Genomic DNA, 16256 nt, shown 5'->3' with positions numbered 1-16256 from the left:
TCACACATCCCTTCCACAGATGTAACATTTGTCCCCCATCGCTGCCGAATCATGCCATAGAAATTCATCCTTCCTGTCAGCGACCATGCAGTTTCTCCCATTGCTTGTAAGGGGAAAACCCTGAGCCCAGAGAAAGAACGTCATATTGCGGCCATCATGGAATACCCAGTGCCCTTCATTTGCTGCGTCCGAACCATCGATGTAGTAACTGGGGCAAGTGACTGCAAATAGGAATATGCCATTATAATTTTTACAGCTTGGCTGAAACACAAATAATACAGCATCATGTCAACTGTTTGTGTAATGTTGAAATGAATATATGTTTGGTTTTCTCTGTGTTTGGTTTTCTCTTTAGTCCCGTTGGGACTTTCATGCGAGATCTATATGTCGCAGTCTGTTATATAAGTTTTTTTAAAGCGTATATATGGCATTAAAGGGGCGGTGATTATTTGGTAAAAGTATACAGACCCGATGACGAGGTGATCTGCTTGACCACGTGGTTCTGCTTGTCCGCGCTGTCAATAACAACAAGGTGTTCTCCTCTGGACGTACAGTCAGCAAGACCATCGTCATACAAGATCCTCTCAGGATGAAGCTGGTAACAGAAGTTGAGGAGGCGGTTGTGGACGTAGCCAGATGGACAATCACCTGAGACAGACAAGGGCACTTATATACATCGATATGTACAGAAAATAAACAGATAGATACCACCCGAAATATTAAGAGTAAGCAGAATATTCAAACCGTATGAGGAAAAACAGTTGTAGCTCACCCTTATTGCTGATAAATATACTCACACGCAAAATAAACGCAAGTCGAGTATGCAGTATACATGTTCATTATTTTCAACAGTAAAGACAAGAAATACTTATAGGGCAAGATTGACAACAATTTGACTGAAGACAGTTTAATGCATTAAAAGGCAGACGACATAATTTTTTTTTTTTCAAATGTTAAGGGCTTACACAGTTGCGGGTCAATACTCAAAATGTCAGTCACTACCTAGTGTGACCACCATTAGCATTGATTACTGCCACACATCTCCTGTACATTGAGTTGATCAGACGATTTGTGAAGGCCCTAGGGGTCCTTCTGCACACGTCCAGAGCAGCTGTGCGTAGTTCATCGGCTGTTGTAGGGACTGGGCGCACATTGTGCAGACACCTTTGAACCTCATCCCATAAGTAATCAATGGGGTTCGGATCAGGGCTGAGGGCTGGCCACGGTAGAACACGGATGTTGTGTTGTTGCAGAAAGGCCATGGAAAAAAAATGAAACAAGTGGGGTCTGATCACTTGGTCGATATACCGCTGATCAGTGACGCCGTGTCCCCGACCTTGACCAACATTCAGAAAGCACATGGGTTCAAGTCTCGCATTAAGTCCAAACCCTGCCCATATCATGACGCTTTGTCCACCCCATGGATCCCTTTCCACAACGTTTCTGTCATCCGAAACGATCACCTCGACGCCGCCAAATTCTGACTCTTCTGCATGGAAGACACAAAATCAACTTTCAGCAGAGAAGATGACGCCAATTGTGATGACCCTGTGCCCACTGAAGTCGTGCTAGTCGATGCCGTGGTTTGAGAACAGGACGACGTCCTGGTCGGCGACATCTGAGGTTGTTGTAACGGAGACGTCGGATCACAGTGTCCCGGCTAATGTGTCGATTATGTGTTCCTATGGTCTGTCGAGCACTTTCACTTGCAGTTAGGAACGGATGTCGCTGTTGACGGGTAATCTGCCGATTTTGTGGAGGTGTTGTGAACCTAGGACGACCGCTCCGAGGAAGGTCATCTGTGGTCTGTGTAGCATTGTATCGATGCAGGAGACGGTAAATTGAGGTTATGTTAACGTTGAAATGACGGGCAACATCTTGGACGGACTCTCCAACTTCCAAACGTCCGATAGCCTGGTTTCTCTGAATTCTCCGTGGCATTGTTGACCAAGGAGTGGTAGGTCCAAGAATCGGCCTCAGTTTCATACCCACTACAGTTCGTGGCAGTTCGTGCATTTTCGATTTCGCGAGAAATGGGTGCTTGATACCCGCATATTCATTGAAATGGTGCGTTTTGGCGATTCATTTATTATGTTGTGTTTTTACTAGGGGCTTCCAAAATGCAACCAAACATTGAAAACACCATCAGGCTTGAGGTTCGCTCTTGACTGCCGTCGAGTTTGGACGTCTTTTGCTTCTCAGCAACGTGTCTAGTGTTATAATTCCTCTTTGGTTCTTTTGGCGTTTGATTTCTCTTGTGTTGGAGTGCATTCAAACTTTTAATTTCTATTTGGTGTTTGCTGATTGTAACAGTCAGTTGTTGGGGATTGTCCTCGGCAATGGCTGACAACAGAATGGAATGTGAGAAGTGGTGGCTTCAGGGAGGAAGCAAATCGGCCATATTCCAGATGCTACTTTTAAAAATGCCTGTGTCGCCAAGCAACCAAATACTGTCCCTCCAACTGCATGGTCTGCTCTTACTTTTGTTTCTGATGAGCCAGCGCAGGTCAAATCAACCACTGTTATCTTCAAAGCCGATGTAGATGAATATGATGATGGTTCAACGACCCTCTGTCAACTTATGACACAGCGTGCTTTGGCTAGAGCCTTGGCTAAAAGCACTACAGAAATAGTCAGTGTTAAGTGGATGGCCACGGGAGATGTTAGTGTCAAAGCAAAAACCGTTGAGGCTGCCAAAACACTTTTGCAGGTCACAGAACTTGATGAACAGTTTGTCACCACTCATGAGAACATGTGGAGTCATCTATGGTATTGATCTGGATATTGAGATGAATGAACTTGAGGACGAGTTTAAACCTGTGTTACCATTAATGTGCTCTGATGTGCGTCTGACTCGTGGGCCTGATAAAGTTCCCACCAAATCTGTTCTTCTTACATTTCCTGGCCAGTCTTTACCAGATCATGTTGTCATTTTCTTCCAGAGATTTCCAATCTGGATGTATGTTCCTCCTGCTCTGTGATGCTTCAAGTGTCAGTCATTTGGGCATGTCTCTGCTAAGTGTAGGAGCACTCATCATGTGTACGCTAATTGTGGAGGGAAGCACAGATATGAGGAGTGCAATGAAAGTCCCCTTAAATGTAGGAACTGTGGTGTGCACACTCTGCGGCATAACAAAGGCTGCATTAAATACCAGGAAGCTGTCCAGATTCAGAAAGTCCGAGTTGAGGGTAAGTTGTCTTATTCTCTGGCTGTTCGACAGGTGCGTGAAGATTTAGATGTCGCTCAGGTTCCAGCAGTTCCTAAACCACCTCCTGCAGCTAAACAACTGTCTCAGGTTGTTACAATTTCAGATGTTGTGTCTTCTCCAGTCATGGTGACTGCTAGTACTCAGAGATGAAACATTGGAAGTTGAATGTCAGACTGATCCTGCTGTTGACATCATGCCTGAATCATCTTGCAAACCTCTATTTAACAATGTCTCCCGTCGATTTTCTCAACTTGTCCCTGGGTGATCTGACGAGCATGGTTGAAGGCCGGGATCCAAACATGAAAAAACCCAATGGGTTTCCAATTAGCATCTGATTGGCTACTTCTCTGCTGGGAAGATCTTATATGCCTGTTAAATCCCATTTAAAGCATACAACATTATTGTTTTCAGTAAAAATGATAAGGCTAACACAAATCTCTGCAACATCTCATCTTTTATATATTTAATACAACACATTAGAGACTATATACACTTATTACATGAAATACCACATGTGAAATACCTAAGACCATATAATACATAAAACACTAACAAATGGATGGGTGGACATAGTATATGATCATACAAAGAAACATTTAAATATTTAATATTCATTAATTTAACTGTTGAAAAGGTCAGTTAATTTCATGTACATGTACTCAATATCTAACGTCAATATACAAAATATCTCTTCTTTCATATACACTATACATACATTTCCTCTGTTCTGTTACCAAAAGAAATGTGATAAATTTAAATAGCTTGACTTCTCATGTAATGAGGATTAAAAAAATAATTTCTCACATCATTGAATCATTTAGCTTGTATTCCATATCAGAAAATAAATGCACATTAAACATAAATATTCAAATGTCTGTCTGAAACTTTCTGGGAAACACCGCTGTGCGTTAAGATATCATTCCCACATATATGGTTGATCATGTTGGTTAGGTAACCAAGTGCGAACTAACGTTATTGCACAATGTGGCATCAAATCACGCTTGTGTCTGGTTCCACTCCATACGTAATGTTGGCGGTTAGCTTGCCTCTCCATTGCCAGTCGTTTTCTGTCTAGGTAATCGTCTATAATGCCCCTTCCTTAGAAATGAATTTTGGACATGTGCCGGCATTGTGCCATCCTTCCACCACATTTGCTTGTTCAATGGGTTGGTTACGCAAGGTTTACATAAACAATGTGGACGCTCTTCCTCTTCCGCTCTGTGCTGCACAATGAATTCTTGCTCATCATCACGATCATCATCTGGTGTTGTTGATATATCAGTAGCTGATGGTACAGCCACAATACTTGGCACCTCTATGATATCCCAGTCGTGGTAGTTAAACAGATGGTAAATAGTCTCTCTCTGTAAAGGGGTTACCATCAATGTCAGGGACTGGTGTTCCGATGCTTCTCCCATCGTCAATAGTTATAGAACTATGAATGCATTTTAAAACAATTCTCCACAGAGTACAACTGACAATAAATTACAATAGACAGCTGCCATAAGGATGGCAATAATTAAAAGTCTGACAATAAGAACAAATTTCCCACATAACGGCTCCAAATATTTCCTCGGCAGTGATAGGTGACAGATTTATAATTCTTCTGCCTGGTTCGAGATCTTGGTGCCCAAGAGTTACTGGCATGCCATTGTGAGGTAAAGTCCCGGTCAACATTCTCTTTCCAATGACACATGGCTAACTGAGAACGCATATTATAGATAGTGTCAGAAAATGATAATCTTTTGTCTTGGAAGACATTCATCACATTATTAAAACTTTCAACATAAAAGGTATCTTTTGCCAAATTGACATCATCCGCATAATTGTAGACAACCGAATTTTCGATAACTCTCGTCAATAAAGCCACAGCTTTTTTACTGGTCAAGACAATCCGTGATGGTTCATAATTTTGATCCAATTTACATCTGGAAGATGCATCACAATCGGAATGATTGTCCTTGTAATGTTCCACAATATTTGATAGTGAAGACCTCAGTTTGGCACTGTCACCATTACAATTCCGAATTGCAAAATGAAAATGAGTGGTAATTGGTTTGACTTTGTCTGACAGCTGCTCATGCCATGTGCTCCCATGTTTGTAGCGAGGCCCAGTGGATACAGCAGTCAACAATTTGGTAACTGCTTTCATTCTGGTTTGTCGTTGATCCAGTGTCTCGAACAAATTTATTAATTGAAAAGTTCCGGTCATGGGTGTGCACATTTATTGGGACATCCCTTTCTTTCAAAAAGTTGTAAATTCTTTCAGTCTCAATGCGTTCATGTCTTTGAGATACTGGATCATGTTGTTTGGTGACATGCTCACACACTAATACTTTGTGACTAGCATCTCCAATAGCAACAACGCTGCTGTCCTTGGCATTCTTCCGCCAACCATGTCGGGCATCGGACATAATGATAATACCATCTAAATGCTCATATCCAGCTTCTTCTTCCAATAAGGCTGTGTCACAGGAATCTTCAAACTCAGATTGAACAATGTTCATGTAAGAATTCAGTTGATCCTTTCTATATCTTTGTGAGAGACTTCCAATACCGGCAGCTGAACAAAATCTTTTATACTGGACAGGTATGAGACCACTGCTGTAAAATGCATGTCCAAGCTTCTCATTAACCAGGAATTTGTTGTTGGGAAGATAAGGTGACGATGCTAAACGGTACTGGTGTAACCTAGAACACCGCACTTTCATCATACAGCATGTCCTTTGTAGTTGGTCTGCTTCAGAGACAGTTTACTTGAACATTTCCGCCCATGCTGCTCTGCTACATCTAGGCACATTTTCATGGATGACTCGGATATGATGAAAAACCTGTCATCAGTGTCCCCAACTCCTGCTCTGACGTGTGTCACGGGTGGATCTTCTGGGACAGTCAGGTAATGGTTTTGGAGATAGTACGTCAAGACACGATCGAGGACGGCAGCATTATTGGCAGGCATATTAGTGTCTGTCCGCAAATGTATCTTCGCCTGATTAATATTTTGAAGAATGACTCTCTCCACATCATCATTACCAGGTACTTCAATAGTGAAGCGCCCACTAGGATCCGCCATAGCAGAAGATCACTTTTATTAGTTAGATAATTCAGAAACAAGAGATTTGTTGTCGAAGGTCAGTAGTCAATTGAAAACAAAATGATAATGAAGTCAGTGACTAAGACAAGGGCTGGCCAGAGTCCACTTTTTAGGGTAGGGGAGGAGATACATGGCAAAACAACCATGGTACAGAAAATGGTAATTAGAGTGTGTCTAGAATCATCAGTGGTTGAACGTGGGGGTTAAAGGAAATATTTACATTAAATTTACTGAAAGATGACCCAATACCAATAACAAATATATCTTGCACAACTGTCTCCACCCCCACTGATATAGAAAGAAGGGTCCCCCAAAGTGTGCCATGCTATCATCACAGAGCGGGAGGTCAGTGCATGGGGGGTCATTTTCACTCCCAGCTGATAGGAGAATGTAATGTGAAACCATGAATGAGATTCTCCCTTCCATCCAGACAAGTTGCTATGGATACTCACCGCCCTCTGGCTGTCTGACTGACAGGAGGGAAATTCAAATTTGAATCACAAAGTTTATATTTCTTTTCTAAATGCAGACTTATTTGACTATCCTGTACCAATGTTTTTCACAGTATGTATTCCTATCACCCTTGTACATGGTCCTAACTATTATCATCTTGAAATATTAGATAGTATTCGAAATATTTCATAAAATGTATTTGAATGTTGCTCTGCTCTTAGCATTAAGCCATACTGGGAGGACACACCCCCTGCCTCTTTTATACCCGCATGCCGGCCTTTGAGGGTCAACAATGGAAGTCTTAATCCTTCTTATGGCTCTCTTGATCCTTCAGTGGAATGCTAGATCAGTAAATGCTAATGGTCCGGGATTCAAGGTTTGTATTAACAGTCTTGATCCAATGCCTGATGTTATATGTCTTCAGGAGACGTTCCTGAATCCTAAACAGCAATTCCATTGGGAAGGTTATGTCTGCCTTTGTAAAGATCGTCAGGTTGGTTTTAGAGGTGGTTGTGCTCATAAAGGACACTGTATCATTTAGTGAACTTACGTTGCCTCCATCCCAATTAGAAGTGAATGCAATATATATTCATTTGAAGGATAAAAGATCAGTCTCCATTTTTAATGTCTAAAATAATGCTCTCGCTACCTACGATGACTATATTTCTCTTGTGAACATGTCAGACAATCTTGCAGTTGTGTGTGGTGATTTTAATAGTCATAGTCCATTGTGGGGAGCTACTAAGCCATTGAGACACTACTTGATGAAAAGAATCTTTTCCTTCTTAATGATGGTTCTATGACTCGGTATGACTTGGCTTCTGCTTCATTTTCGGCCCTGGATTTGACCATTGTCAGTCCACAACCGGCTCCACATTTTGATTGGGAAGTGTATTTGCAGGATTCATTTGGTAGTGATCATTATCCTGTGTTTACTAGCCTTCAACTTGACCCAATCGCTGAACTGAGTGGTACACCTTAGCGGTGGCTTTTCTCTAAAGCTGACTGGTCTGCATTTACTGCTTTGAGCTCTGACACAATCACGCCTGCTATAAACTCTATTGATATGGAGTAGTTTTCCAAATGCTTTGTCTCTAACATTATTGATGCTGCCAATAGATTTATAGGCAGAAGTTCTGGTAAACGTCCGCTAAAACTGCCTGTTTTTTGGTGGACGGATAAATGTCAATCAGCACATGGTGTCAGGAAGAGGGCAAAGAAATTGGTGAAAGATCGGCTTTGCCGTGTGATTTAATTGAGTATAGGCACATTTCCGCATTACTGAAACGTACTGTTATTGAAGCAAAACGTTTGTCATGGTCCAATTACACCAGTTCTATAAATAACAATACACCTATAACCCAGGTATAGAGGAAAGTGAAAAAGATTTCTGGTAGTTCAAGTTCCAATCGTGCTATTCCGTCTATTGGTAAAGCCCGCAACAACAAGTATAAACAAGAGTAATACACTGGCTCAGTCATTTCTAAAAGTATCGAGTACAGATAACTTTAACTCAGATTTTCTTCGCTATAAAGAAAAACTTGAATCAGAATTCTCGGCCATCTTACATTGTCCAACATATATTGCTGATTACAACTCATTATTTAGTTTCCAGGAATTAAAGAATGCTATTTCTGGACCGAAAAATACTACTCCAGGAGATGATTCATTATGCTATGATATTTTTAAACATCTTCCCCTTATCAGCCTTGAAACCATGCTTTTACTGTTTAATAATATTTGGTTTGAAGGCAAACTTCCGACTTCTTGGAAAAAAGCAATAGTAGTTCCAATTCCGAAGCCACATCCTGCAGACCTCTTACCTCTAACATGTGTAAAATAATGGAGGGAATGGTAAATAACCGGCTGGTGTACTTCATGGAAAAGAACAATCTGTTTTCAGATTTAGAAGTTCAATCAGGATTTAGAAAAAAATAGATCCTGTGCTGATCATTTAGTGCAACTTGAAACTGAAATTAAAAAGGCATTAGGTAGCACTGAATATTTAATGGCTGATTTCATGGACATTGAAAAAGCATATGACATGTTGTGGAGGGGCGGTTTGGTAATTAAACTGTATAACCTTAGAGTTTGTGGACGAATGCCTGATTGGATAAAAGATGTCTTAACGGGTAGAACTATACAAGTTCTCATTGGAACGTCACTGTCAGATATTTATATTTTAGAGAATGGAACACCCCAAGGAAGTGTGATAAGCCCAACATTATTTAATGTCATGATAAATGATTTGTTTGAGAATATTAATATCCTGGTTGAAACATCACAGTTTGCAGATGATGGAGCGTTGTGGAAAAGGTCCGGTAATTTTGACACTGTCTTCAAAGTCGTTCAACAATCTCTCTATCTTGTACAGAATTGGTGTGAACATTGGGATTTTAAGATTTCAGCTTCTAAATCTTCTGCTATCATTTTCTCTGAATTGGAGTTTGACAATAAAGTCAAGTTTTTAGGTCTCTGGTTTGATAAGAGGCTCACCTGGAAACCGCATATGGACTATCTGATTCAGAAATGCAATAAAGTCCTGAACCTTCTGAGAAGTATTTCCAGTACCAAATGGGGTGCAGACAGGAAGTGTTTGTTAATCTTATATAGAGCCCTCATTAGATCTCGACTTGATTTCGGTTGTCAAGCCTATGGATCTGCATATGCTACACAAAAAGCAAGACTTGATGTTGTTCAGTCCAAAGCCCTAAGATTATGTCTTGGAGCGTTCAGGACCATCTCTGTTGAGGCTTTACAAGTTGAATCAGGTGAAATGCCTTTAGATCTCAGGCGTGAAATGTTAGACGTTAGATATATGTTAAAATTGAAATCTTTTGGGAGAAAACACTCAACGTCAACTGTGTTGAATGAAAGTGTAGAATATTTTCATGACACTTGGAAAAATGGTATGGGGCATTTTGGGATGCGATCTTAGAGAACGGCTTTAAATAATATTGTGCGTGATGTTGCAATAGATGACACTACTGTTCTGCCTGAAAAGCCACCATGGCTGCTTGAACTACCATCAGTTTATCTTGATGTCCAGGAGCAGGTAAATAAATGTGAGCCAGCGCCCTGAGTTAAAGTTACAGCTGAGGAACATATCCGAAGTCTACAGTGGTTGAATGCTATGCAGATTTACACTGATGGCTCTAAGTGCCAAGTGTCTGGTCGTGTTGGTGCTGGTATATTCATCGTTAATGAAAAGAGAGAACTTTCTATCCGACTGGCTGATCACTTATCAGTATTTTCTGCTGAACTAGGAGCAATCCTTGAACTATTGCGTTGGATTAGTTTTTTAAGGCCTGTTTCAGCGTGAATTTTCAGTGACTCTGTCAGTGCATTACAAGCAATTCGGCTAGGTTCTTCCTCAGCGAGGCAGGACTTGATTAACATTATTCTCGTCCTTTATAATGACTTAAGTAAAGATCTGTTATATGTTGAATTTTTATGGATCCCCGCTCATTTTGGATTACTTGGAAATGAGAAAGCTGAAAGCTGAACTAGAATTTGATGAATCCGAACAGGATGAAACAATTTTACCTTGCAGAGTTAGGCAACGTCAGTATGACCCATTCTAAAACAAAATGGCAGCAGAGATGGGCATCATCCTTAAAAGGACGTCATTTCTTTGGCATCGATCCTTTTATCACTAAAATACACATATCTAGAAATAATCAGAGAGAGGAGGTTCTCTTAACCAGACTTCGTCTTGGGCATTGTGGCCTTGGTGCTTATCTAAATGTTATTAATAAAGACATTTCTGCACATTGTACAGTGTGTAATAATATAATAATATAATAACTACAGATTTATATAGCGCTGGTATCCAGTTCGAAGAACTGCTAAAAATCGCTTCATTTGAGTCTACAAAAAAAGAGACATTACACAGCTAGGAAAACACAAAGCCTCAATACTCCAAGAAAGATTTGGTGAAAACATAGGTTTTGAGTCTTGATCGGAACAAAGTAGGACTGTCAATGTTCCTGATATCCAATGGCAGCCTATTCCATAGCTCAGGGGCAACTTAGGCGAAACTCCGACCTCCAAAAGTTGCCGTTCTAACACTAGGCACACAAAGTAGGAACTGGCAGCTTGATCTGAGAGATCTCCCAGGCACGTACTCTTCAAGAAGCTCGCTGATATAAGTTGGTTTTTGATTGTGTTGCATTGAAAACAATCAGCATCACTTTATATTGGATTCTCTCATTGATTTTGAGCCAGTGGAGGTTCCGTATAATCAGATTGATAATGTAGCTAATTTTTTATTGCATTGCCAAAAGTATGTAAATCAGTGTAAGGCAATGGTGGAGTCTCTAACAGTTCTCAATATTGACTTCTCGTTGTCGGGTATTTTCTATTCTAGGAATATTGTTCACCATGATGTTCAGAATGTCATTCTCACTTATAATAAAGCATGTGGCAGTTTTGATACTTTATAAAATATCCAGGTACTTCACAAACCTTTTTTATCGGCAAGGTGTAAATGGGCCTAGTTGCCCGAACACCTATAAAACATTTTACTAATCATCATCATCATCACCATCAGGCTTCACTACATGCTAAAACTCAATTTATGGTTCCCTGTTTGTTACCTATTTCCTTAATACCACTTGCGTTTCTTTTGCGTGTGAGTATATATACACGATATTTTTATGCTGGGCATCATCATTTGTTCTTATATTCTTTATTTTCACAACAATCACAGAGAATACCTGACTAGAGAAATTTGTGGATTTGGAAATACATACATTATGAAAAGAGTACATTTAAAACTTCTGAAAACTGCAACTGGGCTTCGTTATTCGGCAAATAAGAATATTCCCAAATTAATAAACATTTTATACAAGTTAATTACGCTTCACGGACTGTTAAACTCTCGTGGATTTGTTTTGTGAAAAGATTACTTAATGACTGACGTTCTGCACAATGGCTGGCTTAAAAGGTACAAGAAATATTTAAAGATCATTATCTTCAAGACTGCTGAAGCTCTATTACGGAAAGTTCAAATGTTTTGTACTTCAAAGAAATTAAAAAAACTTATCTTTTGAAATGTATCGCTTCTCACCCAAAAATGGATGCAATGGCGTACAGCACCATTCGCCTACACACCTCAGTGGCTTAATGTAGTGAGAGAGTGAGTATGATTTTACGCCGCTTTTAGAGATATTCCAGAGATATTACGTCGGGGGACACCAGAAATGGGCTTCACACAATGTACCCATGTGGGAAATCGAACCAGAGTTTTCGGCTTGACGAGCGAACGCTTTAACCACTAGGCTACCCGACCACCCGGAATAATGTGTATGTCCTCACCTGTTGTGACGCTGTAGTACACTGTACCCGTCTCTTGTTCTCCATCTTGAGGCGTCATGAACAACACGTCATGGAGCTGACACCGTCGGTGTTGCCGTCTGTAGAATACAGACACACAAGCCTCATTCTGCAGACAGAGATCAACGCATCGGACGCCACTAAAAACGTTTGAAACTTCAGTCAAAATATTGATGCTTACTAAAACGTCTGCCATCTTTGTGCTTTTAGTTCCTCGTCCAGTTCCAATATAGGCTGATGTGTAGGAACCCGTTAGAAGGATTATCAGAGCCACCAACATCTTTCTCGCACTCATCAACGACTGAAGTCAGTGTCATCTATGGACCTATTCAAGGCATATGTACAGACACGAGTCACTGATTCACATATTGATTAAATGCAAATGAAGATAGAAATGTGTTAAAAGGGTAATGACCTGAGGGGTTTACCTAGTGTGTTTTTTTAACATGAATTACTAAAGCATATACTCTTAAAAAACGGAGGGGATATTCGGAAATAACTAAAAACTTCCAGTATTGGCAGAAATATCATTTCTGTTAATAGTTGTCTGGTAATGAACAATTTGGGAACACATTACAAGTAGAGAAGTTTGACAGTAGATGTCATGACGTTTTTGGCGAAATGTTGCCACGGTGTGTCCAAAATTCACTTGCAGAAAGCAATTTGCGCATGAGCCTCCCAATGGCGATTTGAGGGAGTTCGTCCCACTGCTTTTTCGGTGCCTGGTAAAGTTCAGTCAACGTGGTCGGCGATGTATGATATTGACGCAAACATCATGTCTCAGACGTGTTGCATGGGAGAAGGTTCTGGGTTCATTGTTAGCCTTGGTATTCTATGGATGTCGTGCTGCTGGAGGTGAGCACTGACGATCCGTGCACGGTGAACACGGTGTCGTCCTGGTGTTGTACAAAAGGGGACCTAAAGGGCACTAAAGGGGATCGTAACTCCCGGACCTTAACATAGACTTACGACAGTCGTAGCGCTAAGGTAGTTTTGTACAACGACACCATGAAAAACAAATGATCGACCAACACACCTTGCAAACGGGACGAAAAAGACTGCCAGTATGTTGTCTCGATAGTATTGTCCAGTGACCCTTCCTTGCACAATATGGAGAGGGGTTCGCTCAGACATAGAGATGCCACCAACTCCATCACCAATCCGCCCCTAAATCTGTGATAAGGTCTCAGGTTGACATTGGCTTGACGTTCATTTCGACGTCACCAGACATGACCACGCCTTAAGGAAGTGCGAGGTGAATCGGGATAATTTGGTTGTTTGTTTGTTGTTTAACGCCGCACTCAGCAATATTCCAGCTATATGACGGCGGTCTGTAAATAACCGAGTCTTGACCAGATAATCCAGTGATTGACATCATGAGCATCGATCCACGCAATTGAGATACGATGACATGCATCAACCAAGTCAGCGAGCCTGACCAGCCGATTCCGTTAGTCGCCTTTTACGACAAGCATAGTCGCCTTTTACAGCAAGCATTGGGTGCTGAAGACCTATTCTATCCGGATTTTCACCGTTGAATCGGGTAAACATGACAAGTGACTAGCAATAATTATTACAGTTTGACTTTTTCGCACACCTTTGACGTCTGTTGGCAAGATGAGAATTTGTAACACGCGGCTCTCGAGCATGGAGAGGAGCTGCATGTTGACTATTGCTGATCGTTTGAACCGTTTTAACTCGTACTGCAGTATCCTGATGGAAGTTTGCAATTTGATTCGCCGTAGAGTCTGGTTACTGAGCAGTCGCTCCTGTGCTCTTGTCGTTGACCTGGGAAGCCCTGAATGGGGTCGAGTGTCAACATTTAGTGTTTGTTGGTACCTGTTTGTTGGTACCCATCGCGTTGCAGACGCCAATCGTTAGTTTACACACAAACATTGGATGAAATCAAGTAACCATAACTGTATGATAAGCAGAATCAATAAGATTGAGAGACATATGGTCAACAGTGAGTAAGTTGGGTTTAACGCCGCTTTTAACAGTATTCCAATTATATCACGGCGCGTTAGCTTAATGTGGGAGGAAAGTCCGAAGTGATGCAGGTCTCAGACGTTTACCACTTCGGGGTAACCCACAAGCACGGGTATGGTGCTGACAAACCTAGAAACATAATCGGGGCGAACCTTGAATCGAACCAACAATCACAGGTTTCTGGCATGCCCAAGGGACGCAACTCTGCACAGCGAATCGCGGCGCCTAATACGACTGGGCCAACCGTGCCCCCACATGGTCAACAGAGATTAATCGACCTTCCAAAATCAGGAATGACACCCTGCGCACATATGTGGCGCTACTGTGTGAGGCACGTGATAACTATATGATGTGTTTTGGTTATAAGGTTTACATATATGAATGTTCTTACATAGGATGTTTGTCGTCAACACTTATCTTTGTTCTAATACTTGGTGTTAGCATTTATATATCATGATCCCCTACTTTATTTTAAGAGCATATACGTTATGTGTCTTTTCAGTTTAAGAAATCGATTTGTTTTTTTCGTATTTACATTCTTGACACAATGTTAACGCAACAAAACATTTGCCTGTATAAATCAAGCAGGACAATGAACTAACGCAGCTTGGGCTTTGATGGAGATGGTCGTGGAAATGTGAAAAACCGAACGCTGGGGAATAATCATTCTCGAGTATTAGCATCTGGAGAGAAGATAGTAAACATTTGGTCAGAACAAATGGCGTTATGTCGGGTTTAATGCACATAGAATATCACAACAGTCACGCTTCTGTTGTAGGAAAGCCTGTGGTGACGCAGGATGTTAATATTTACCGCTTTGGTGAAACTCGTTGTGGTGTCAATAAACCAAGCTACAACCACTGATAAAATATTCATTCGGCATGCGGCGCATTGAACCACTGTGCACTACACACACGCAAAGCCATGTTTCATAAGAAGACAAAGCTTTCGGTGAAGTTAATGTGTGAATGTTGCTGTTTTACTGTACGCATTTTCTCCTTCATTACGCTCAGAATCCCACCCGATTATCTTTAATCTGGATACACTTCAGTCCCTCCCAGTTCCCCATGCAATCTGATCCCTCACGATACGCCCCAACCACTCCTTGGTACAGTCTGATCTTACCCCATGCATACTGATCCCTCCCGATACGCCCCAATCCCTCCTTGGTACAGTCTGATCTCACCCTATGCAATCTGATCCCTCCCGATACGCCCCAATCCCTCCTTAGTACAGTCTGATCTCACCCCATGCATTCTGATCCCTCCCGATACGCCCCAATCCCTCCTTGGTACAGTCTGATCTCACCCCATGCATACTGATCCCTCACGATGCGCCCCAATCCCTCCTTGGTACAGTCTGATCTCACCGCATGCATACTGATCCCTCACGATGCGCCCCAATCCCTCCTTGGTACAGTCTGATCTCACCCCATGCATACTGATTCCTCCTGATACGCCCCAATCCCTCCTTGGTACAGTCTGATCTCACCAGTCCTTGTTTTAGCCCCTTAATGCCCAGCGCCAGACAGGGTAACAATAAGTACCATCTTTTAACGCGCCACCACTAGACCACAGAGGCGGTCAAATGCATGCAAGAGTACATGAAAGAGTTCTGTTTATGCACCAATCTTTGGAATAATGTTTGGAATTGTTGGATTCCATAGCCAAAGGCGATATCTCCTATGGACAAAAATATTGTCATTTGCAAATATGTCTCTGTATGCCACCTGTACTCAGAAATTGAATTATTTCCTTTTTTGAAATGGTGCTTAAACATAAAGGATTTATGTGATCATTTTTATTCATGTTTGAAATTAATGGACATCTTTCGGACTATGTTTCTACTGTTTCTATAGGTTTAAAAGAAATGCAAATAACAGGATATTTAGGCTTATTGATGAAATGGGATTGCTTGTCCGCCATACATACACGAATATCTATAATTCCAGATGTTTGAAAGACATTGGACACATAGACAGTTTTATTCAGTAAAAGGCCTCACCGGCCCAAAATACATACAAGAACAAGATCATGCATGCGCATATTATTCACGCTTTACCATAATATAACATTTGATAGATTTATGCATAAAGCATTGTTACAACGCTCGACGTAAAAATTACTCTTAACGTAAACATATTTACATTAAGGGTTGAAGTGATAGATAATTGT

The 16256-nt window shown here is 41.1% G+C and overlaps 1 protein-coding gene across 1 annotated transcript; it reads right to left on the bottom strand.

Moving 5' to 3' along the window:
• On the bottom strand, positions 1–12388 carry LOC139446174 (C-type lectin domain family 17, member A-like). Its single transcript, XM_071227477.1, has 3 exons — positions 12076–12388; positions 469–648; positions 1–221 (listed from the first exon to the last, which is right to left on the bottom strand). Exons 1-3 carry the CDS (start codon positions 12386–12388, stop codon positions 1–3), a joined length of 714 nt encoding a protein of 237 aa, XP_071083578.1.
• Between the last annotated feature and the right edge of the window lie 3868 nt (positions 12389–16256).

This window comes from Haliotis cracherodii, unplaced genomic scaffold (assembly GCF_022045235.1).
Source record: "Haliotis cracherodii isolate W230 unplaced genomic scaffold, xgHalCrac1.p SCAF_6, whole genome shotgun sequence".
NCBI lineage: Eukaryota > Metazoa > Mollusca > Gastropoda > Lepetellida > Haliotidae > Haliotis > Haliotis cracherodii.
The sequence above is the reverse complement of the archived record's forward strand: the minus strand, read 5'-3'. Positions and strand labels throughout refer to the sequence as shown.